Here is a 25,670-nt window from a genome sequence, read left to right as displayed (position 1 = left end):
AAATGAATGAATTGAAGTTTTGACCCTTGAATCCTGGCAGAAGACATGGTGCTGTGAATTGCAGTAAGATGACTGGAACAAGGCAGAATAAATCAATGCTTCATCTTAACAAATTGAGTGAGATATGGCTGAGTGAAAATGTCAATAAATCAGTATAGTTTCTGAAAACTCAGACCAGAATGTCTGGCATCAGCCATGCAACAGTCAGCCGCTGTTTACTTGTTTTTGTGCTGAGCTGAGCTCATATCATCTTCACCTGTCTAGATTAGTAAATGCATTGGGTTGCTGCCATTTGAGTCACTGCTATTTGAAAGTATTTGAAGTAATAAAGTGGCTAATAGATCTATAAAATTAAAACAATTACACTGTCAAAAGTTGTAGTACCAACTACAAAGGCAAATCCTTTTCAACACACAAGATTAAACATGTTATTTTATTATTTGTAAATTTTATACAAATTGGGATATCTTCATGAGCATTAATAGATTTATATGCAAATGTTCTTTATGTTATTATGCATGCACAGTTGAATAAAAATATAATGAGCGAAGAAAAGCTGAGGAAACAGTTATGGACTGACATTTTCTATCATAAAACTTTCTTAAATGCAGCACATGGAGAACAACTTGCTTTTCTCACACCTGATAGACCAGCCGCTCTTAAAGATGTTGGAATGTTTTAGACGTCAACAGAAACAGTGACTTCAGGATGACCTGAGTGATTAATGAAAAAATATACTCTCTGTAAGCTTTGACTTGCTAAGACTGATTAATGAAGACATCCTTGCTACACTCAGAATTGTTTGGTGCCATTGGGTTGCTCTTTTGAGAACAGAGGGGCCGTTGTGCTGTTGTTGTTGTTGTTGCTTCTTCTGTAGGTTTCCTTGATGCTTGATGACCCCCCTCTCTCAAGTATATTGATCATTCCTTGTTCTTGTCTCATGAAGAGTTCAACCAGCAGAATTTTCTCCTTGTGGATCTGTTGGCTGATATCTTTGGGGATGTCCGGGATTAGCCAGTCAACAATGTCATTCATCAGCATCACAACATTCTGGCAAAGAATAATGAAAGTAATTAATTAAATAATCAAGCAAAATATAAGAACAGACAAAGATAACCTGTGTAAATAGAAAATCGTTTCTTTTTTTTTTTTGCATTCTGTGTAAAATAGTCAGCCAAACCAAACTGGCCATAACCAGAAAATGTAACTTTCCACTAAAACTAAACTACACTGTAAAATCTAATTAATTCACCTTACTTTAAAAGATTATACAAACTAATTGCCTAAAAAAAAAAAAAGTAAAGTAAGCTTAAGGTTAGTGAATAAGAAAACTTCATTTATTTTAAGCGAGCAGTACTAAATCAAGTAGTACAGCTGAGACAAATATTTTAGTTAATAGAAGAATTACAACATATTTAGGCCTACTTTTGTTTAACCATCTACAGTCAGATTGTGGAAAAAAAATATTCATCAACATTGAATGCTGATGAATAAACATTCAATGTTTATTAGATGGTTTTGTTTAATCATCTACACAAAAGTAGAAGTCAAAAGTAGAATTCATTAAGTGCTGCAGGTCCTATAGAAGCAATGAGCTGGGTGAAGTAGATAAAAACAGGACCTAAAAACAGCTTTTTTAAAATCATGTTCAGATGTTAGAATTTGTGATCTGAAACATTTAATGTGCCAAAAAAAGCAAAAATAGAAGACGTGTACATTTTTCACAGCACTGTAAAGTCACAGAAAAAAGAAAGTTTGCCTTTCAGTAGGAGGCTTTGGATGTTGGGACATAAACAATAACAGTGTGGAATCTGTCAGTTTATGTGCACATTTTATATCCATCCAATATTTCTACTGCTGACATTATTTTGTTTTAGATTTTATATGTTATGATCTATTTTCTTAGGTGTTTGCAAATAAATTTTTAAAATAAATGAGATATCATGAGCATTGTTCTGATAAATATAGAAAAGAAAAAAATCCTGCTTTCTCTTGTTACCTGAAAAACAATGACAAAGGCAAGTCGTACAGCCAGCACCGCCCAGAATTCTTTAGAGATCTCATATGGTGTTAGAGACCAGGGAGGCTCTCTGTAATCCTTATACCTGTGAGACACAAATAGTAACAGTCCGGTATAATCAATGCAACCTACTGTTTAAAAAAGACAACATCTGTAACCCCAATTCATTCACCTGTCAAAGCTTTATGGAAGAGCAGTGATGAAAAAGCCACTGTTGGGAAAACTCAGATCAAGGCTGGACTGAAGTCTGCCTTGATCTGATTGGTGGAGTCAAGTCTTCACACAATTATTGTTTTTATTAATCACCAACTACAGTTCTCTTGTTTGATCCAAAATGTCAGTAAACCCCATACATGAACCTTTAAGAAACTAAAAGTGAGGTTTTCTGTTTCTATGAAAATATCTATGTGCAAAATTATTGGGAAAATAATATTGTGCAGAATGATTATGCAGCTAAATGACACACATTTTCCCATCTCGCATATTTAGTTTCATCTGTTTAAATAAGAATTCAAAATTGACCAATTTTGGTAAAATCACAACATTTCTGATGTGAAAAAAGAACACTGAGCAACTAAAATAACCTCTAATTTTTTTCAATAACAATGATCTGCCTCCCATTAATGGAGGTTGTTAATTTCTTGATGTGTTGATGAACTTTCTGTGCAGCAACATCCACACCAAGTTCATGGCCTTTTACTCCACTGCACTAAAGGAGAATAGTAATGCACACTGGCTGGTTAAAACAACTTATTTAACCTTGGAAACAATTAAAAGCATCCATCTGATTCATGCTGCAGTGTAATTGAAGTATTGGTTAATGTATACATTGTTCCCATAAGTCAAACTGGAAGTGATCCACACCATTTTAGTAGGCAAGTGCATGCTCAATGCATAATGGACCCATTTCTTCAAGACCAATGAAAGCAAAATACTGTATGTGGATGATCTTGGCCAATGTGCAAGAGAAAGAAACAAACAGAATGGCTGCTGTCAGGATCAACCTGTGTAAGACAGAGAGGGAAAACTTGTACAATATCGACAAGCTGCCTCTGATCTCATACTACGATATAGATGGAGTGTGTACATCATGGAGGAGCTAAGCAGCCTGAAATCAATAGACTCATACAATCAGTGTTTCAACAGCATTGCAAAGAACATCCAAACTCTTCACATGAATAACAAGGTTCTAACGACTGGCACAGTGAGTACATGTGGTAACATCCACATAGGCTACATGTTAATCTTAGTTTGCAGATAAAAGCCACATTAGCTACGCTAATTTTGCTAGTTCAGCAGTAATTACTACAGTACCACAAAGGTGGGTAGAGTACTCAAAAATTGTAATCGAGTAATAGTTGTAATGTACTTATATTGTTCATAAGTTAGATGGGAACGAGGTGGGAGCTAGTTCTAAGTTTGTGGCTTGTTTATTGTTGTCGTAGCAACTGCCTGCCAAGCTGACTGTCAGTTACAAAGTTTACAAAAGTGTGACATCACATGACTGGTTAGTTATTCCCGAACTAGCCAGTAGACACATCCTGAGAAATAGTTACTCAATTTCAGAAGAAAAAATAGTGAAGGGAATCGGTGGATGTAAACAGTGAAGAGACAAAACAAGACTGATGCTCACCTGCAAACTTCAATGGGATAGCCATAAGGCATTGGATCCATAGTTTCTTTGCCATGCTCAAAGTGACTGACATTAAAGTAGGACAGCGTATGGTTGACAAATCCATGCAAGGAGCCATCAGGGCTGTACATATACTGGTAGACCATCCGAGGGATGAAGTCTGATGTGAAGGAGATGACAAATGCCTAGCAGAGAGGTGGAAGATAAAAATTTAGTCACACCAGGGGAATTTAATGTAACAGTGGCCTATGCAACTTCAGTTACCCATGGGCTGTCATATAAACTTCCATTCGATTCAATTCAGTTTTATTTATATCATGCCAATTCACAGCAAATGCCTTGAGACATTTTACAGAAAATAATTTCTATTCAACATACATAGATTCCAATTGAACCCAGTTATCAATTAATCAAATTGAGCTTATTAATTGAAACACAAGTAATTGAAAACACTTCAAACAAAACCCAGCAGAGCATCGAGTCATTGACTTGCAGCATTCACTCCTCCTGGACAAGGCTGTAGCGACGGCAATCACTTGGTTTGTGGTGTTGACTTTAGAGCAAAATGTAGCAACAGTAAAGAAGAAAACCTCCATCAGCCATCACCAACTGAGAGTAGTTTATAAATGTTACTTGAAAGCCATATAAACACACTGGAGACTAGACTTGAAGTTACCCAATACAATGTATTTCATTCTGCAAATCATATCACTATATGAGTCCCCCCTGAGTCACTCCAGCATCATCAGTCTATAGCTTGTGACACACAACAGGATGCTGATGGAGTGACAGAAACTGGCCTCAGCCTCTTCTGTTTCTTTCTGTTTTGCGTTCTAAATGTGCCGCCACAGCCTCACTTCTCTTCCTCTTCTTCTTTCTGGCTGTTGACCCCATCCAAATCCTTTCCTTCCATCGCCAGAAATGTAACATTAGTTGTTCTTCAGCTTCATGTACTATATACTTGCCAGTTGATGGCTTATGAGATGCACCTTTTTTCTGTTTCAGAAAACTGGATGATTCTTGGTTGATCTAATGCTTCACACATTTACCTTCACCTACTGTGAAGGTAAGCTCCGGTAAGCAGCTTTCACCTGGGAGCAATTTACCAGTTCAGGACAGATTTAGAAAAAAAGTCTAAAAGAAATATCCAGATATATGATTATCATATTATGACAACTTGTTGTTGAGGTCAAGAATATTAAACAGAGATCGATACAATACATTTTGATCAACATGACGGAAAAACTGAAAGTGTAGGAAAAGGCAGAGAATGGTACATAGTAACTTAGATGATGTACAAACGCATTTGCAAGTTGTTGAAAGGAGCAGGAAACTTTTTGTTGTGCACAAGTGACAATTTGATTTGAAGATTGAATAAGTAGTTTTGAGAATTTCAGTTGTGTTCTGAGAAGTGCACCAAAGCGACTGAGAAAAACTGTAATGAAGAACTGAATATTTAACTTTCCTGATTGTTTTAATGGCTGCATATAAACCAGTGATTTGAGAAGTCTAAAGTAATAAACAGTACAGAGATGCTAATCATGGCAGCATGGTCACCATGCGCCACAAATAAACACAAACTAAGCTGAATGTTGCGCAATTCTGCTTGCCAGTTGATGGAACAGTCCATTCCATAACAGCTGGTGTAAAATGCTTAACCTTAATGCCATAACTATTCAATAGGATAGCGTGCAACATCTGTATCATATATACACTAGAAATTTCACAATTAAAATGGTCTAAATGCTGGCTGGCTGAGAATCACTTGACTAAGATTGACAAATATAATTGTTGAAGTAAAGTAAAAGGTGGACAAAGTAGACAAGGGGACAGTTGTAAGTGACATAGTAATTAAACATGAACACAACATTAAAAGGCAAACATGAGAAGTTCAAGAAATACCAGAGACTCCGACAGCAAAGGGAGACGTTGTGGTCTCAGTTTTTGCCAGTGATCATTGGAGCACTCAGGTCTGTGACACCCGAACTGGGACAGCGGCTTCAGCACATTCCCAGTCACTGAGATGTCTGTCGAAGATACTGGGGAGAGCAACCCCCCCCGTCCCACGTGCCATGACAGTCCACAGCTGCTTGCTCTAGTGGCTTTTCCAGGAAACCAAAGACTTCAAGAATCTAGTCTCTTAAAAAGAGATTTCTGATCTTGTAGCAGTAATCTATAATAAAAATTCTCAGTTCTGCCACTCAAATTACCTTTGGCTTCATTTTTGCCTACTTTGGCATCCATCTTCTTCCTCCTCCTTTCCTAGTTTTATAGTCTCTTTCCTCTATTGAAAGTTGGCACTTATAGAAACACATTTCACTTGATCATAGTTTGAACCAAAGCATTTATACTTACAGATAGGTGTATTTACTTACATTAATGACGACAGCAACTTTTGCTACCCCTCTCAGAATATCATACCATATACCTGCAAGCATAAAAATAAGAATGATCACATAATTATATGGAAGAGTATTTCTGTCACGGAGGATACGAAAGTTTTGAGCACTATCACGTTATAAGGTGATAATAATATTGTACAAGCTTCATACTTACAATAACCTCCAAATGTATCGGAACAGCAAGGCAAATTTCTTAGTTTTTGTTGTACAGTGAAGACATTTGGGTTTAACAACAATAGATTAGAATGAGACGAGGGTTAAAAATGTCAGCTTTTATTTTCTGGCATTTACATGTAGGTGTGTTATAAACAACTCGGGACATACCACCCTTTGTTTGAATCCACCCATTTTTCAAGTGAGCAAAACTATTGGAACATGTGATGGATGTTTCTTGTTGACCAGGTGTTACCTTTAATGTTGATTGTTCAAACATTAAATAGTCTACTTTTTGGCCTATGCTTAAAACTATTGGGAAGGCTTATGCATAAACATAGTCGTTTATGTTTATGCTTAACCTAAACATAGTCTATTGGCCTACTGGCCTATGTTGGTTTATCCTCTTTAACAAGAGGAAGCACACAAGCTCATCATTGACAGACCAGAGAGCTGTCTATGGGAGAAAAGCAAGCCACTTTGAAGCTGAGAAAAGAAGTAAAATCACTCAGAGCCATTAGACAAACTTTGAGCATAGCAAGCACAACAACTGACAGGTTATAAATAAGAAAGAAATGACTGGTGCACAGAGCAACAGAGGGTGAACAGGTTGGCCAAGGAAAACAACAGTAGCTGGTGAAAGAAATATTGTGAGTTGTGAAGAAAACCCCAAAAGCATCAATAGTATCAGGGGTGAAGGTATCACAATCCACTGTTCGAAGAGCAAAAATATAGAATGTATACCCAAAGATGCAAACTACTTATCTGTAGTAGGAATCAGAAGGCCATATTGCAATTTGCAAAGAAGTACAGAGATAGCCAGAAAAGTTGTGGAAAACAATCTTATGGACTGATGAGGCCAAGATTAATCTCTACCAAAGTGATAGAAAGGCCAAAGTGTGGAAAAAGAAAAGAACTGCTTTGGATCCGGAGCATACAAGTTCATTTGTAAAGCACTGTAGAGGTAAAGTCATGGCTTGGGCAAGCATGGCTGCTTCTAGAACAGGTTCATAAATTTTTATTGATGATGTAACTGATGATGGTAGCAGCAGAATGAGTTTTGAAGTGTACAGAAACATTTTGTTTGCGAATTTACAGAGAAATGCATCTCAAGTAATTGGGAGGAATTTTATCATGCAGCAGGAGAATGACCTAAAACAAAAGACTTCATCAAAGAAAACAAAGTGGAAGGTTTTAGACTGGCCAAGTCAATCACCTGACCTTAACCCGATAGAGAAAACATTTCACCTCCTGAAAAGGAGACTGAAGGGAGAAAACCCCCGAAACAAACCAGAACAGAAAGAATCTGTAGTAAAAGCCTGGAATGACATCACAAATGAAGAATGCAACAGTTTGGGGATGTTGATGGGTCACAGGATTGAGCCAGTCATTGCAAGCAAGGGTTATGCCACCAAATATTAAATACTATTCACTTTAAGATCATTTATTCCTTTACTTCTGCTCACCTTAACATGCTGTGGTGTAACACAAATGGTGAGATATCCTAATTTACCCAACACACGTACATATAAATGCTAGAAAATAAAACCTGACATTTTGAACTCTTGCCTCATGCTTATCTTTTGTTGTTGAGCCCAGATATCTTCAGTGTACAACAAAAACAAAGGAATTTGCCTTGCTGTTGCAATACTTTCGGAGGGGTCTGTATATTGTGTAAATATGATCACATATTGTATAAAAGTGATCTTTATAAGCGTGATATGTGGTAGTATGCTTTTAGTGCAGGTATAAAGAAGGCTAGTACAGTGGCTAACAGGAGTTGGTCAAGTTTTTCTTCATGCTAAGTCTAAAATATGGAGAGATACTGTTACTGCTGCCTGTTATTTAGGAAATCATTAATAGTATGTTCACTCTGAGCAGGATCCTAAACAGAATGGGACTGCACAGACAGAAAAGTCAGTCTGCTCCTCTACATGCTGCGTTCCTAACTGATTGTCTGGAATGAAGCTGAAGTTGGCTTCCGATTGTAGCTTCTGATTCGAGAAATGTTCTACTTTAAAATGTAAGTACATTAGATTTTAAAGTAGAACAGATTAAAGACGCTCAAGGGAGTGAAAATGATGTGGAATCGCTCTTTAGCCATTTCCTGAATCGGAAGCTACAATCGGAAGCCAATTGCAGATTCATTCCAGACGGTCAGTTAGGAACGGCGCCACATCTACAGGATCGGACTGACGATTCCTCCTGTGCAGTCCCATTCTGTTTAGGATCCTGCTCAGAGTGCACATACTGAGCAGGATGTGCATTCTGTATGCTGCTTTGCCTTGTGGTTTCAAACACAAGGCAAAGCAGCATCAGTAAATCTTGACCAACTCCTGTTAGCCACTTTAATAGCCTTCTTTAGCATACTACCACCACCATGTGGATGGATGAAATCAAAACATTTGTACAATATAATTATCATGTTTGCACAATATAAGTATCATGTTTAGACAATACAATTCTGACATGTATACAACATAATTACCATGTTTATGCAATATATTATATTGGGGTTAGTTTGAACAATGTAATTAACATGTTATAGAGTGATGGTGCTCAAAAATGTATTTTCCTTTGTGACAGCAATATGCTTTTGTATCATTAACCTCACCGCGTTGATTGTGTTGTAACTTAATCATATCATAGAAAAACGCACCAATATCTTTGGCTCTTGCTCCCACTGGTCTTCGCAACTCGGTCACAAATTTCTTAGCATCAAGCCGTATTTCGATAATGTTGTTGAGCAGAGCAAATAGAGGAGCAAGAGGGAAGGATGCTACAAACAATGTGACAAAACCAAACTGGATAACTGGAAAAGAAGAGCAAAGAAAAATTTTATTTATTTATGTAGTGCTCATCCAAAATAAGGTGGTCTGCTAGGCTTATAATACACTGGGGGAAACCTTGCATGTGATACATGGTTGCTTTCAAATAATACTGCATAAATTAGACAACAAATGTCTCTAATAATACACTAATTGTTTCTAGGTTAATTTAAGATGTTAAGATGAAGATGAACACACATCTCTCAATGACCTCTTTGCTCAGTGTAAAGAAGCAGAAACTCTCTGGAAGGAAGCAAGAAAGGCAGTTGCAAAAATTCAGTTTTTATGTTTAGTTTAAAAAACCTCACACATTAAATAAAATGATCAAGAAATATTACGTCTTTTTCAATCTCAAATTGGGATCAAGTCCTCTCCATTATGGTTAAAGTTCATCATTCTTTGTGTATGTGGTGGGAAACACTCAGTTCTGTGCTTGAGTGGATGCCGACTTCACTGAGATCTGCATAATGTACTGAAATATGAATGGTAAATGGACTGAGTAAATAGATTGGTCATACGGACCAATCAAAGCACACCAACCACACCAGTGCTACGTTCACCCCGTCTCGCTTATAAAGCAGAAACATTCATACATTTACCAAACAATAAATCTTCTGATTGAGCCACATATTGCCCTTTCCTTTTCCACACCACATCTCTCTGTCAGTCACTTACAGAAAATGATTGCATGCAAGGATTTTGTTTGCTACTGACTCATTTCCATATATTCAGGTGTCAGTCCACCAAACGGTTCCAAGAAGTGGTCTGTCTCATATCTCCGCAGTTTCTTTTGTCTCTCTTCTTCTTGAAATGCTCCTTGTTCCGACTGAATGTATCGAATTAGCTTCTTCAGTTTGCTGAGGAATGTAAAAAAAAAAAACAACACACACACAAGTTAAGCTTAGCTCTAAATTGACTTGGATGAACAACTAACAAGGTTTAACAGTTGATTAAAACTTCCTTGTTTAAAATGGTCTTTTCAGTCACCACCCCTTTTAACAGAATCATAAAATGGACGTTATTTTGTGCCAAATTAGCCTGGTAAAACCCAACCCCTTGTCCTATGCTATTTGTTTCGTTCAGAGGGCTCTCAGCTATCGAGAAACGATTGATTCTTGGAGGCGTGGACTCTGATGAAGTTTTAAATTTTACCCAATCACTAACTTTTGTCCATGATGTATGTAATGCACCAGTTCAACACTATAAATCTAACAGGAGACTACCTGCACTGTAAACAATTGCCCTCCACTGCAAAGAGAGAAGCACCGAGCCCAACAAGGTGACTTTTGATGTTAACTCAATATTTTGAAGCATGACCAACACAGACTGAATGACTTCGTTCACTTCCTCCACTGCCGTTGAGGCCTACAGGCAGACTACAATTCTAAAACAGTGCAGAAAATCAACAACATTGCTCAGAACTTGTCCTTCTGTCGCTGATTGGCCAGGTCAAAAATTGACCGGAGAGAATCCGAGTGAAAGGAGAAAACCCAGACTGTGCTGTAAGTGAGGTATTTTTCGAGGGTATCTGCACAGGAACTCAATGGCAGTGCCAAATCCTTGTTAATCAGATCTAATAAAATAAATGCAGAAACGGAACTGTACTCACGGTATTCCAATCTCAAAAAGGTTATTTTGAATTAGCTGCTTCCCCAGCATGGTAATACTCAGCTGGATACATAGCTCCATCAGACAGCTTCCATCAGAACACTGGAAATCAGGAACACAGTAAAAAAAAAAAATTAAACCTGAACAAAATAATTGGGCCCATGTTCTTAAAGACCAGGAGCCTTATGAGTGTGTGTTCAGAGATCAGACTGAACTGCAGGAACATGATGATGAGCAGTTTATTAGCCACTTCAGATTTCCCACAGACCATGGAGCTCTGCACAGAACTGCCCTCCTACAAGCCCACCTTGCATTGGGAAACTATGGAGCCTGCGTTCCCATTTCAAGTTCTCACAACGTTGGAATTCCTCGCAAATAGCGCTTCATAACATCAGGTCCTAAAAGTTAGAATTCCTCAAATTGGGTCCTACTGTTTTTGTTTTTTGTAATTTGTTTAAGAAAAAGCAATAATATTAATTCATAGATTTTGCTTGCAGATGTAATAAAGACATAAAGTTTACCTCCTCCATTCTGTAAGACTCAAACACATATAAATATCTGCCTGGTCTGCCCACCAGTCTACAAGGAAAGTGAAATGAAGAAATAAATATTCAGCTGATGACATAAATATGATATACTGAAGCAACAAAAAAGAGCATTAAAAATTAGAGTAGCAACCTTCCCCTGAAGAAAGCGATGTAGATGATTGGGGTAAAAGCGTTGACAAACTTGAGAATGAAAGTCTTAAAAATCAGCCGTTCCTCGAAATTCTTCTCTGTTTTAGGGGCCTCTGCCACAAAACAGGGACACAGAAAAACAATTATTGAGAAAGCTAAAAGAAAATAAAAACTACAGTATCTATCTATATATCAATGTATCTAGAGATCTATTAATATAGATCTATCTATACATACATACAGATATATATATATATACATATATATATATATATATATCTGCCCACCAGGCAGACCAAGAAGAGGAGTTGGAGACATTAGACTCTAAAGTTGCCATAGCTCTAACCTACTATTTAGGTCTTTTCCTTACCTAGGACAGTAAGCCAGCGAGCCACAGCTCCATACACTTCATCCAGGATCAGAATGACCACCAGGTTAATGATGGCTGCAGTGGTTTTTACTGTCAGTTGTACGTGGCTTCTTGTGGTTGGACTGGAGCTCATATATAGGGCAGCTTTGGTGGAAATCCGGTAAAGGATCACACCAAACACAATGGCAAACGTAACCCCGATCTGTTCAGGAAGGGTTGCAGGAAAACAACATGAAGACATTCAGATGTCTTATTATATTTCACAACATTTATAGGCGACATTGTTGGATCACAGCATAATGACAGTTATGACTTACCATCAGCAGCATCATGACAATATTAGTCATGTATGCAGGAAGACGGTCTCTACATGTGAGCTTTTCAACCTAAAATAAAAAAAAAAAAAATGCTTTACAAGCCCAGCTGTTATAATCAAAATTAAGCCCAATTTTGTGTCGGTAACATTTTTTGCAGAATGTGTTGTGACACCAGTAGATGGCAGCAGATACTGTGACTTGAAAATAATGGAAAGAAGGTTTGCAGAGGTTTTCGTGAGGCCCAGATGGTTTTTGAAGTGAGATGATCAGCAGAGGTCTACCACCAACAGGCCACAATGATCAAACTACAAGGATTTTTACTCCATGTTTCTATTAGTACGAGGTACTAATACAGCTATTTATTTTAATATATGATTTAATTTGAGGCTTTTGCGAACAATTCAGCAACAGAACACAAACACACACACATAGGAAGACAGATATCCTTTACTGACACTCTCAACTTACAGCAAGTGATATCTTACTTTCTGTGGGGACTTTTTTTCTTTCTTCAGGGACTTCTGCATCACTCTGAATTCATATTCAGCCCTGGGATGATCCTGTGATGGTGATCAAAATGAAAAATGATGGAAATAAATTTCATTTTATTTCATTTTACTAGGTTTATTTGCTGGAGAAATCACTGAGTATAATATTTCTTTCAAGATAGGAAATAAGATTCTTTAAAATAACCTACATATTGACAGCTTAATCAGAAACTAAAATGTCAGAAGGCCATATCATGGATGCAAGAGTTCCTGTTAGTGTAATAGACATGTAGGTATGTAAAGCATGGCAGATAACAGCTGTTCAAAATAACATGTTTCTACTATAAGTCACTTTAGAGATTTGTACTGTTGTAGTGTTGGCAGCTAAACTCACAGACTCTTCTAGTACTTTCATTATTGTTCAACAGATTAGCTGTGGCGCCACCTGGAACTCTTAAGATGCAATCTGAACTTTCTCAAAAATGTTCCATTGCTGTTATTCTTAACTCTAGAACTTGAATCCTGTTTGGGCAAATGATGACCAGAACAGTTTGTGAATCATATGTAACCACGCTCAAATTGCGACCAGTGCGAAGGGTAAGAGAATGTGAACAGGAAATAACAGAAACAGTTCAGAAGTTAAAAGTTGCAAATCCATCTAGAAAATTAGAACAAATATGAAATATAAAGTAGCCACAGTCATTGTACAAACAAAGTATACCCTTTTAATTACCAATCTGAATCCAGAATGTTCTGCCTCTTTGGGGAGTCAGTAAAGTATAGTTTTATGGGTCTTATGATCCCAACCCCCAGACCCTTTAGTCCAAATCCCAAAGCAGTTTCTAATTTACTATGTAGTCGAATTTAGACATTTTATTCCTGTGGACAAGGTGTCTGACCTTTGAACTTTTCTTTTTACTTTTAACTTTCCTTGGCAATGGTGTATGCTAGTTATACAAATACATTTAACTGCTTACAAATCTGATTTGGCTGACTTTGTGTTTTTAGCTGTCAAACTTTTATTTTAGGGGGAACCTAAAAACTCCGTGTACACCGAAATCTGTATCTGGTTCTCTTGCATAGTTCTGTGAGCTTCTGTTATTCACAATATCAAACTACAATTGAATTGTAGATGAGTTTGACATATGTTAACTTCAGTAGGACTGACACAGGGTCTACTCAAAATGAGGAGCACACGCTGCATCATGTGATCTCCTTTGATGTTAGTTTATTAATGACTTTGACCTTTTTGTTGATGGCAAGAGAATGTTTGTCTCTTCCTCTGTAGACTAGCATCCTACATCTGATTCTGGCACAGTCCTGAGTTATTGTAATAATAAATGTGCTACATAATCAGTTTAAATTGCACTTTTTAAACAGAAAGTGCCCCCAAACATTTTTTACTTAATACAGTTTTTATCACAACTTTTCTCAATTTTGGCTTCATCTCTGCTTAACAAGTAATAATGTTCTAAGTTTTGTACAACTTCAGATAGCTGTTGATACCTTTCCAAGCTGGGATCAATTAAAAAAAAAAATCCTGCATTAACTGAAAAAATATTGTATAAAATGTTGAGAATTGAACTGAGAAAGGGTGTACTTTTTCCTTACCATGACTGTGTTTGGCTGTCATACTCGACATTGTATAAAGTGTAAAAAGTGAAAATTGTTGGATTGGAAAACAAGGTGATTTTAAAGAAAAATGCCTTGCAGTGGTAGCAGAAAGGCTGTGTAGTACAGAGTGACCTTGACCTAGAGAGGAAATTAGTAACCAGAAAGAAAGTTTTCCAAACCTTCAATGCTTCCTGTAAAAAAACAACAACATAAAAACAGAACAAAAAAACAACAGGGACAAAAGGATTGTCAGTCAAGTATAACAAGGATAATCTTAGTATACATTCACACTAATGCCATCATTTCTTCCCATTTGGTTTAGGCATATATAGACAAGGTCGAAGCAGTCAGTGTCTTACCTGCAGCAGAAAGCTCTTTTAGTAACCCCAGTTCATAATAAAACTTCTTATTAGATATTATCAGATATAACTGATAATATATCTGAACCTTATTAAGGTTTATTAAACAACCTTAATAAATGGTTGTTTATTAAGGCTGTGTTTTCTCAACCGAACAGTGTGAACATTGATACACCTATATTTGTGTACTGGGGCTGCAGAAAATTGGCAAAAACGTACTAAAACAAAAAGACACAGCTTACTGTAATAACTGTATATTATTGACAGCCTAAAGAATTCAATGATGACCAAAGTGATGATTCAAAGAGCAATCTATGAATATTTGCGTTAGTATCACATGACACATTGTTTTATCAAAGATCTAGCTGACAATATCACATTAAATGTAGAAAACTACAGTGGACTTCTGCCAGGTTAGAGACAATATGGAGGACTTTATAATACTTTTCTATATCTACAGTATAATGCCCTTTTCGTCATGAGATCTCAAGGGGCTACTAAGGGCTAAAAACAGAACAAGCAATTATGTTAAATAAAAAATTAAATACATAAGAGATTTAAACAAACATGTAAGAAAGTTAAACAATAATTTGCTGAAAAGGAACGTAAAGTCTTTTTAAAGCAGACAAAGACAGACAGACAGATGGACTCACTTCTTCATCTTCAAACCCAGTGAGGTCCCACTCATAGTTTAGTCTCATCTGCCTCCTCTTCCAGTGCTCCATAAACATGGCAGCTATAAGAATATTAGACATGCAGTAAGTTGGACCTCAGCAGACATAATAGGGTATTAACACAATTTTTGTACTTTTTGATGCCTTGTATTCAGACTGGTTTTCTCACCCCACAGCGCCATGAATATGGAGAAGAAAACCGTGGCTGGGTTATCAAACAGGTGACCGGCGCGAGCAGTTCCACATGCTGTACTGAGTTTCCAGTAGCTACACACTCTGTCACACAGGGGACACATGGTGATGTTGTTCTTTGGATCACAGATCTCCATGCTGGAATTCAAACACACAGAAAAACATATTTATTTTACTTCAGAGGTTGTCGATTTCTAAACCTCATTTAACTCCAAGATCTTCAAACTGCTTTATCCTAATGCTAAAGGATCCAATAACTCCAAAATTGTACACAACACACATATGAGACATGAAAATCATGACATGAAATACATCACATTATGTTTTTTATTGTTTAAACTACAAACCAGTGAAAAAGCCTCTTTGGAACATCGTAGTTTAACAGTATATTTAAAACAGTGTCATCCTAAGACGTATTCTAGTACTATTGCTGTAATCATTGTTGATGGGTGGCAGGGCAGTACTGTTATTTAACACTTTGGGGGTTTTTTTTTAGCACTACTTCACATCAAATGTCATCAGAGTCCTATAAAATTTTGTCCAATAAAATCACGTTTTAAATTCGCCTGTCCCAGTCAACCACATCCTCCTCCAACAATAGATAGTCCATTTCAGACCAGAAGTCAACTGAAACTATAAAGGCCTGCTTCACATTTCTGTCTTGGGTGTTATTTTATAGTTGAAGTAAAGGACACATCCTGGTCACTCCAACATCCCTCACAGTAGAACAAAAAGCTGAGGCGATGCATTTAGCTGAATTGGTTCACTAGATAATTCAGTCGATGAGATGTCTCGACAAAATCTTTTCACTTTTGCTTTTGGGAGAAAAGGAAAACTCCACAGCTGGTTGCTGTATACTGTCGAAGAAAGGTTGTTCTGGTATACACTGGCCAGATTCACTAAAGGACTGTGTTCTTACAAAACCCTTCATCTGTTCATCTAACTCACAAAACTCTCTCAAAACGTGAGCACTGATGGCACATGGAAGGGTAGTTGTCTGGCAGTCAGATGGTTCTGACTTTGCTTCCTACTAATCTGTGTCTGCATATGAAGACGGGAATCACCAACCAGTATAACGACAAAAAGGTCTCACCTCGGAAAATGCCCAAATGACCAAATAGTCATTACAGTTTGCACACGTTTAAGTCAACTTTTATGTAGGGATTGGACACGTACCATCCACATGTAAGTAGCTATGTAAATTATTACTTTGGCAAAAAGAGTTTGATTCTCAAAAACCAGCACATTTCTTCAACCAGAATAAAAGTGAAATATTTTCCACCTCCAGAGAACTGGAAGAATTGCAATCACAAAGAAAAGGGAAGGTCTGAGTTCAGCCTGATGAGGGACTTATGGCTACAAATTATATCTGTTATCCACAAATCATGTAAGTTGCCATAAACTAAACATGATCTTCATGTTGTCGTTTTATGATGAGAATACAAAGATGGCAATGTGTGACTGTGTACTATATGCTGAGTCATATGCAATATTGTGTTCATATTATTTATCCACTAGGTACAACAAATCAGATTATTGCAAAACTATAACAAATGTAAGAACTGAGAACAGACTAAACCTTAATCCTTCCCTTTAAAGTTGGGAAATATCCTGAACCTGGTTCTGTTCTGGTACAGTTTCTTTCTCATAACTGTGATCTGGTGTAAACTTCTTGTTCCCAAATGTTTTTTTTACAACATTCTGTGACAGGTGTGATGAGAAAGGAAGGTCTGTTTTTTATTAGATTTTTTTTTTTTATCATTCAGCTTCCTCTAAGTACATGTAATGTACACCTTAGTTTGCTAAACTGGCCTGGCAGCAAGTCATAACATCCTGTAGATGATGAGGAGCAGGTAAGGAGGAGGACAGATTTATCAAACCCTTTTGTCAAACATTCTTCATTTCCTCTTTTTCATTTTTTTATTGTCTATTAATGAGTGTTGTCTCATCACTAACTCTGTCCAGTCACAATAGAAATAACTTTGCTGCTAATTCTCTTTCATTAAATTTGCACAATAAAAAGAGCCAATCATCTGCTCCTCAGTGCATCTCAACTCATATTATGAAATAAAGAGCTGTGGTAATGGTGAGATTAGGGAAAATCTGAAACCAGAGGTGGTTTCAGATACTAACTCTCTGATGAATGTTATGATTTTAGATTGTTGTAAATAGGGAGATGGTTGGCTAACTCAAATGTGGTGTTTATATTGGTAGTTCATAGAGACACACTGAGCAAATGGCAGCTCACCATAAATGGATTGTTTTATGCTCAACAGTCCTTTGGATGTTTGACAGCTTAAAATCTGATAATTTTATCAAGATGCCACAAATAAGATCTACCAGGCTGCAAAGCCTCTGGTACTGTTGTAGCTATGGAAGTAGAAGTTTGTGACAGCAAGACAAATTTTCTAATTTCATCTGTATTTTAGAAATTGTTACATTTCAAACATTCTGCTGCTCAGATAGTTAAATGTTTTATCTTACAGGAAAGTTAAAAAGCAGTTTTAGTCTTAATTATTTGTCTTAAAGAATGAACATGTCAACTGAAAATTGGCCACAAAATGTCTTATTGGTGCATTGGTAGTTGTTGGTCTGGATAAGCCCTCCTACAACTCTGGATGAAAGAAGTTCTGCTTTGGCTCAGCAAATTTAAAACAATTCCAAAGAATCCATTGTTGGTACCAATCAGTGTTTCCAGCTTTCAAACTAAAAATAATTAGATTTAATCAAGTTCTATGTTGGGCTTCCATTTACTCCAGCTAAATGGTTGGACTGCATCTTCCAGTATCCATCATTGATGGCCTCCAACGCTCCAACGCATAGACTGTTCTTCCAACCAGCAAGGAAGGATGAGCTGGACAAATTAGACTTGTCTTTGGAGTCAACTTCCAACAAAGACACACACTCACAAACTGTCCCTTCTTATTCTGTTGACTGGGGAAAGGACTTCTCCAACCTTTGAAGTGTAACCTGGAGAACTTTTAAGAATCTCTTTACATGAGATTACATGAGATACATGAAAATGATGTTGGTTGGAATAAGAACATTTGTAAGTTGAAGTCTAAAGAAGCGGTTACATGTTTTACAGTCATCTGAAATCATCTCGGTGGTTTCCAGGCAGCCAACAATTGCCTCTAATAAGCTAAAGTACCTCTCTTATGGAAGTTGGTCCACATGGGAGGGCGAGCTCACAAAGGTATAGTGTTTTTATTTTTACAGCAAAAATGTACAAATGGCAGGAGAGAATTGGCCCCATCTCAACTGCCAAGAGATGAAATGTCCACTTAGACTGGCTTCTAAGTTCTTGAAACTGAGACCTGGGAAACCGCCCGCCATGTCCAGTGCACCGCCAGGGTTTCCCCCAGTGTATTATAAGCCTGGCAGGCCACCAGGCTTTACTAGAATCCCCCCAGGCTAAATGTTTGTTTATTTTATTTTAATACATCAGTAACAGTGACAGCAAAGATGGGTTAAGCTAGATTTAGATATAATAAAACATTCTATATATTTTAAAAAAGGATAATGGTATTTGACATACAAAAAGTACAGAAAGGCTGGTTTTATTTAGTGCACTGCTATATTTATATCTTTGTTGTTGATGTTTTAGTTCTCAAATTTCTCAATTTTTAACTTTTTTTAAACACAAAAACACTCTGGGGCGACTGGTGGACTTCCCTAGCACCCCTTCCACTGGGCTAAGCTAGTCTTCTGGGGAATCCTTGGCACTGCAGAAGTCCTTTGAGAGTCGCCTCGACAGTAGGCTGACTCACAGTTTTCACTTTTGGTCCCCAACCCAGCGAGGGAACCATCAGTTCTCCCCAGAGAGCCATCCAGCAACTGAACTGTTTGGACCAGCCCCTGGACATCTCTTCAATGTACTTTCAGACTAATCAGCTCACAGTAAAGTTGCATTCAAATCCCTTATGTCCCTTATTATCCTCGAGCTTTGTTTTACAGTGTATTGATGAGACATTTTTACTATAATGTTGAGGCTGTGATAATAACTTAGTAAAATCAGACACTGTCTTTTTGTATTTTTGGCTTAATCCTTTTCACTTATGAGTTGTTGATTGTATGCTGTGCAATTCAGACAATCTTCTCTTGTGAAAGTCGCCATGTGTTGGAGCGATGGTATCCAAGAAAGGCTTTGAAAAACACGCAGAAGCAGATTTTTCTTCTCCCTCCTCTTCTCTCGCTCTCTCTTTTCCTCTCACACAGTCATGTAGTTGTCATGCAGTAAAGAGCCCAAAAGCCACATTTTCCTTTGTCTAGTTTTAAATCTAGGCCTGGTCACATGGTCAGGATTTTTATGGTTCTTTGTCTAAAGTAGAGGTTTCTGTCTGGGTCTGGACATCATCTCCATGTGACATCAGCCCCTCTCGCCCCTCCCCTGTTTCCTCTACCTTGACTTTCTCTCTGATGGAGTCATGTTGGTCTGTGATGAATTGTAATTTTCTGCATTGTTGTTTTCAGATATTCTACTATTGTTAATTATGAATTAATTGAAGACTTAATTATTTAGTCATGAATCAATTTTTCAGTATTCCTTTTAATTTAATCATAATTTTCTAACTGTTTGATTTGATCATCGTTGTTTTTTTCTTTTTTGCTTAGCAGTTACACATAATTGGAAAATTAAAGAAAGTAGGTGCACTGTAACACATTTAAAGGTGGTTTAACTTGGAAATGAAAGTCAACCTCCTGCCTTGAAAATGCAACTTAAATCAGCAATAAAATTGTATTGGTTTTAAATTAAAGTTCATGAAGTTGATTTAGCAACAGGAGAAAAGTTGTCTGAACATTGTTTTTAAGCTCATTAATCTTGAATTGTGAGTTTTAACTTAATTCTGCAATTTAAACCAAAAAATTATTTCACAATGTGCAAGAAAGAACTGCCCTCACTTAGTTGGACAGTACACATTTCTCTGTTATCTTTCTCACAATATTAATTAAATTCTTGTTTCAAATTGCATGAACAAAATTTCTGACTTGATATTAAATATTGTAAACCATCACAATGATTTCTGCTCAAAAACACTTGGTGTTTACAGGACATTAATCTCAAAGTTTGCAAACTGTCGCACAAAAGTCAGATCAATGTAACACACTTCCATCTCACTCATGGTGCAACACAGGATACAAAATTATGCCGCTAAGCACTCTGGGAAATAGTTCACACTCCTGTCTTTTTCTTCTTTTGCTAACCTAAAACCTCTAGTTCATTAAACTCTTTGCGGTTTGACAAAATTAATAAAAAAAAGTTAACACGACTTACAAGTTTATTTTTCACAAACACACACATTTCAAAAACTTGCTAAATGTATTTGACTAAAGAGTAGAAGATAGAAGATACAACTAAATGCAGCTCAAATGTTTTACAGTGTATTGATGGAACATTTTTACTATAACGTTGAGCTATTTTGTTAATAAAGTGTGTGTGATCATTTTGATGTCTATGTCAGGAGTATCTGCTCATCTGGTAGAGGTGAATTCATTCTGGCATGAGACTGGCATGTTTGGATAATCATCCCATTCAACTATGGAAACCCAAACTTTATTAATAATTTCATTAATAAGGAATTATTAATTCTAATTATTAATAATTACACAAGCAAAAGATTGATTCCCAACAACTAGCACTAACTTGGCACTGAAACCAGTTTGGTGGTGGTAAAGCAGCAGGGCAGGTGGCAGCCATGCCTCAGCTCTCATGAACAAGAAGTCATTAAAAGGTTAGAAATCATCATTCCAAAGATTATTTTTCAAGATGTCAGCAGCAACTTCCTTCCACTACATTCATGATCAAACTGTCCCTTCATTGTGTAATTCTTTATCAACACATTTAGAGTGTGTTTGAGCTTACCTTGGTATATTGTCATCAACTGTTGCACATCCATAGAGAAACACAATGACCCCCACTAGTGACGCAGGAATAAGCATCTGGGTATACAGGCCCAACCAGGCAAAGTAAAGGCCAATCTTCTCACCAAAATATTTCCTACATGACAGAAAGTAGAAACAATTATATTTAGTGACTTTTTACATATTTCTGTATTTGCTCATTAAAAATATAAAAGTGGGGGTTGCATTACAACAGTTGAACACAATCCTCATTGGGCCATGTTTTGTTTCCAGAGACCACAAACTTCAATAATAATAACAACCAAAAAAGTCAACATGTGTGAATTATTAGATTGTCCTGCTTACTTGGAAAGCCACCCAGTGAAATGGAATTAGAGTCTCTCCTTTTTCTTTTTCCAAAAAAATTAAAAAGCACGTTTGTAACAAATGTGCTTTTTATTCTTTCACCGCAGTGAAATGCTCCAGGTAAATCTTGAAGGAAAATCTCAACATAATAATAGTCAAGTCAAGTTTATTTGGAGTCATTTAAAAGATAGACCATGGTCAAAAGTCAAAGAAAACAACAGTGACTTTTCTCCAACATGCTGATGGAATATTAAGAACTAAAAAAATCCTCAAGGACTTTTTAAAAAAAATTAAAAATTGCCCCCGCTATGACATGTTAATAAATATAACCTGAATTGAAAACATTAGTCTCTTAACTCATTGTGTTTGCTCATCCTAAAGTGAAGGGTGGCATTGTTATGTAAATGTAACCACCCCCACTAAGACCAACTCTACTCAGGGTGTTTTGAGTTATTTACAGATTTTGAAAGTGTGTTTTCTAAGCTTTACAATGGTAGCAAACACATGGAAATCAAAAAAGTTCTTTTTTACAACTGCTCTGTGCACTAATAACATTTTAGGTCTACTACTAATTGAGAAGCATTGTTTGGCAAAGACAAACATTTTCTTTCAGCCAGTAGGTAGTTCAACATAAATAATTTTATTTTAGGTGATAAGATGCAGTTAGTCAGCGTGGGGCACAGCGCTGCTCACCGCCTTGTCAGCGTCATATCGCACTCAGCACAGCCACAGATCTAGATCTGCATGTCAGTCACATGCTATGTGTCATAAAAATGTTGAAAAGTAAAAGTTCTGCAACTGATCCTGAGAATCTATCCACTGATATCTTCAGATTTTCTTTTGAGTGACACAGATTTAAGCTATTTTATCCATTATTATTTTTAAAACTCTTTGGTAAGCTAACTTTATGCGTCTCACCTTCATCCCACATCACGGCATGCAGTACCTTGCTACATGTAGTACCCTGCAGACCCTAACAATAAATTGTACTTTATTTTCAATTTTTCTCAATGATAAAAATAAGATTTTTAAGTGAAATGGTCCTTAGGGAACTTCTATCTGTGCTAATATCAGAGAGAGGGCTGTTCTGTGAGACGGAAGCTCGGAAGCTTTGAAACTGCAGCTCCTAGGAGAAGTTTCATTGTCGAAGGTGCTGGTTGGTTGGCCCAACCGTTTTGCACAGGTCAATTGTTGCCATGGGAGATGAAAGTATTTCTCTAACAGGAATGAAAAAGATCAAGGCAACACTCCAGATATGTTTTTGATAAAGGATTAACATTATAACATAATGTACAGCTCAAAAACGTTGATTTTACATTATACTGCCCCTCCAACTTTTGAAGTAAACAAAGTAATAATCCAGGAATGATTTCAAGCTGACTTACCTAACATTGACTGAAACTGTTACAAAAATGAATAATCTAGAAGGACCAACATATGTTTTGTGACAAAATTATGATCTATACAATGTTAGATGATCCAAATGGAAGAGACGCTGTTCAACAGAGATATAGTGGACAACTGATGTTAAATGCTTATTTCCTCTTTCTTTACTGTTGTTTCCTTTACCCTTATAATATAAAATATCTATGACCAATAACTTTGTTTGTATACAATACATAATCTGCACTATACAGTCAAATCCCAGTGCAGTAGCAAAAAAAACTGAAAAAGAAAATGTTTGCTTACCGAACAAGTCCAATGGGCTGGTACTTATAAAAGACACTGTAGTTTGCCCACTCCTCGTACAAAAGCTGTTGAGATATTACAATAATTAGTTGTGTTATTGTAACATTTTTGTCAGGCGTTTTTCTCATTCTGTTTGTCACAAATGTATAACTGTGTTCTCCGTTATGATTAATTTTTATATTGTCTGTGAAAAAATAACCACTCCAGACTTCTGTGCAAATAAGTCTGATTTATTCAGTGGGAGACTCAAACACCTTTTCTCACAAAAATGTAAGTTTCTGACACATTTCTTATTCTGATCCATCCAATAGATACTTTCTTGTTATGTACATTGGTGTATCTAAAATCTTCTGCCATATTAGACTAAATAAGAGGAAATAAAGCACATTTTTGATCAAAGTATTTGAATTATGCATGTTAATTGTGATTTTTCCTATTTCTCTAATGCATATTCAGAGGAATAAAGGCTATTGAATTCAAAGTTGTAGTGTAGGGTGTGTTACTTTTGCCTTGATGTCATGTGTTTTTCATACCATCCAGAATATTTGTTCAGTGCTGTTTGACTGACTTTAAATGGACAAAGAGTGTGTGTCTGGTAAACAGTTTAGGAAGTGGAGGAGAGTTCATTTGATTCAATTCAATTCAGTTTTCATATTGAATTGTTGTTGCGCCAAAACGCAACAAATGTAGTCTCGAGGAACTTTGCAAAAAAAAAAAAAAGATTTTAATTCAATCGTACATACATTCCAACTGATCCTAGTTATCAAACAGTTTATTAAGACCAATTAATTATTCAAAGTAGTCTAAAACATTTGTATCTAAGGAAACCCAGCAGGATGCATCGAGTCATTGACTTGCAGCATTCATGCCTCCTGGATGATATAATTTGGGACGGCTTCATTTTGAATTGTGGTTCCTATGAGTAGAAAATCAATGTTAGAAATTTGTACACTTCCTATACTGACTCTTATGGCAATAAAATGCAAGGCACATAATAGTGCAATCAGAGTAAAACAAATACATTTTCTGCATAAGCAGTAATACAATAACAAAATGTTAATAAAAGCCTGTTTTTTATTTTAATTGTATTTTAGGACACTGACTGTGGCATTGTGTAACACAGCCTTCCTGGAGGCTTGTTGCGTATAGTGGAACAATTTTCTGTTGACTAACCTGTTGAACCAGGTTAGTCAACTAGATTCAGGAACATAAAGATGCTAGAACCAATACAGCAAACCAGACAATTCTTTATTATTATTTATATATTTTTAAAAACTCTTTATGAAGCAAAGTGCCATATTAGACAATGACGATCTGACAAAGACAAAGTCAGCCATCTACAGCAGAGGACCAAGTCAATAAAACATTGTGACAAAAACCCCAACCAACCCTGTTCACACTGCACCAAGATATGTGATTCTAGAATTGGCCAATCATCTACCTGAATACTTAAAAGTACAAAGAAGAAAGGCAGACATACTCAACAGCATGTGACCACCTACCTAATCTAATTGTCTTTATTGTGAAACCTCTCAGTTGCTCAAACACCAACGCTCCTGAAAATCCACTTTACATCTGGAAACGTTTTCTTATTCCACAGGAATCTTCTCAGTGTGTGTGTTTAAAGGGAGCAGTATTAGTAATATTTTATAGCATAATCAAGTAACTGTTTGCTTCAGTTATAAAAAAATGCTATACACAGAAAATATGACTTAAAAGAATTTTGATTTTGTAATTTAACACCTTGAAATAGGGCTTCTGTCTCTCTTAAAAATTCCTGCTCTTTCTGACACTTGGCCTTTAGGATGTTATCAAAATTACTCCTCTATTAACCCTTAATGTTTTTACTAGTTATGCACTGAGAAGTACAGTAGCTCCTATAATAAGCTCAATAGATGTGCAGTTCCACCAGGTGTTTGCTATTTGCTGCTGGCTAGTCTGAAGGAGCTGAAGGAGGGCTGCTCTTTGAGGCCAAAGCTCAGAAGCTTGGCGCTTGGAATCTGCAGCTTCCAGAAAGAGTTGCTTCTCGAAGTGGCATTTGGGCCACCCAGGGGCTTTGCACAGCTGTATGGTTGCCATGGGAGATGAAATGATTTCAAAAAATACGCATGAAAGAAACAAAGCAACATTCCATGTATGTTTTTGATGAGGAAATAACATGATAACATGATGTAAAGCTCAAAAAGCCTAAGGGGGCAGTATTTTACAAAATACAAAATAGCTGGCTGAGCATTAGCAGGGATCTCTGTCTCACTCTCTCTTTCTACAGCTCTGCCTAAGTCTCCCTCTCTCTTGCTTTGTGTTGGATGGTTTAATTACTCCTCTGCCTTCTCTAACTCTAATTGTGCTGTGCAGCAATGATGTTCAGTTATTATTGATAAGTGGTGATAGACACATGTTTATGCAGCATACTATATTTGATGCCCTTCAGAAAACCTA

The 25,670-nt window shown here is 36.7% G+C and overlaps 1 protein-coding gene across 2 annotated transcripts in view; it reads right to left on the bottom strand.

Annotated features, from left to right (window-relative positions):
- Positions 1-414: 414 nt before the first annotated feature.
- Positions 415-25,670, bottom strand: part of LOC116710403 (anoctamin-1-like) — a 45,876-nt gene continuing 20,620 nt past the window's right edge. The window contains exons 9-25 of one of the 2 annotated variants that reach the window (XM_032549428.1): positions 23,232-23,296; positions 21,199-21,333; positions 15,313-15,473; positions 15,123-15,205; positions 14,290-14,301; positions 12,494-12,568; positions 12,009-12,077; positions 11,692-11,893; positions 11,323-11,434; positions 11,166-11,223; positions 10,646-10,746; positions 9,751-9,893; positions 8,868-9,020; positions 6,029-6,081; positions 3,654-3,838; positions 2,000-2,105; positions 415-1,050 (exon numbers count right to left, since the gene is read on the bottom strand). In XM_032549428.1, coding sequence (XP_032405319.1) covers positions 793-1,050; positions 2,000-2,105; positions 3,654-3,838; positions 6,029-6,081; positions 8,868-9,020; positions 9,751-9,893; positions 10,646-10,746; positions 11,166-11,223; positions 11,323-11,434; positions 11,692-11,893; positions 12,009-12,077; positions 12,494-12,568; positions 14,290-14,301; positions 15,123-15,205; positions 15,313-15,473; positions 21,199-21,333; positions 23,232-23,296 — 1,971 coding nt within the window. In that variant the 3' untranslated portion in view covers positions 415-792. The remainder of the gene's footprint in view (positions 1,051-1,999; positions 2,106-3,653; positions 3,839-6,028; positions 6,082-8,867; positions 9,021-9,750; positions 9,894-10,645; positions 10,747-11,165; positions 11,224-11,322; positions 11,435-11,691; positions 11,894-12,008; positions 12,078-12,493; positions 12,569-14,289; positions 14,302-15,122; positions 15,206-15,312; positions 15,474-21,198; positions 21,334-23,231; positions 23,297-25,670) is intronic. The other variant, XM_032549436.1, reaches the window with a different exon arrangement.

The sequence above is a fragment of the Xiphophorus hellerii genome, chromosome 2 (assembly GCF_003331165.1).
Source record: "Xiphophorus hellerii strain 12219 chromosome 2, Xiphophorus_hellerii-4.1, whole genome shotgun sequence".
Taxonomy (NCBI): domain Eukaryota; kingdom Metazoa; phylum Chordata; class Actinopteri; order Cyprinodontiformes; family Poeciliidae; genus Xiphophorus; species Xiphophorus hellerii.
The sequence above is the reverse complement of the archived record's forward strand: the minus strand, read 5'-3'. Positions and strand labels throughout refer to the sequence as shown.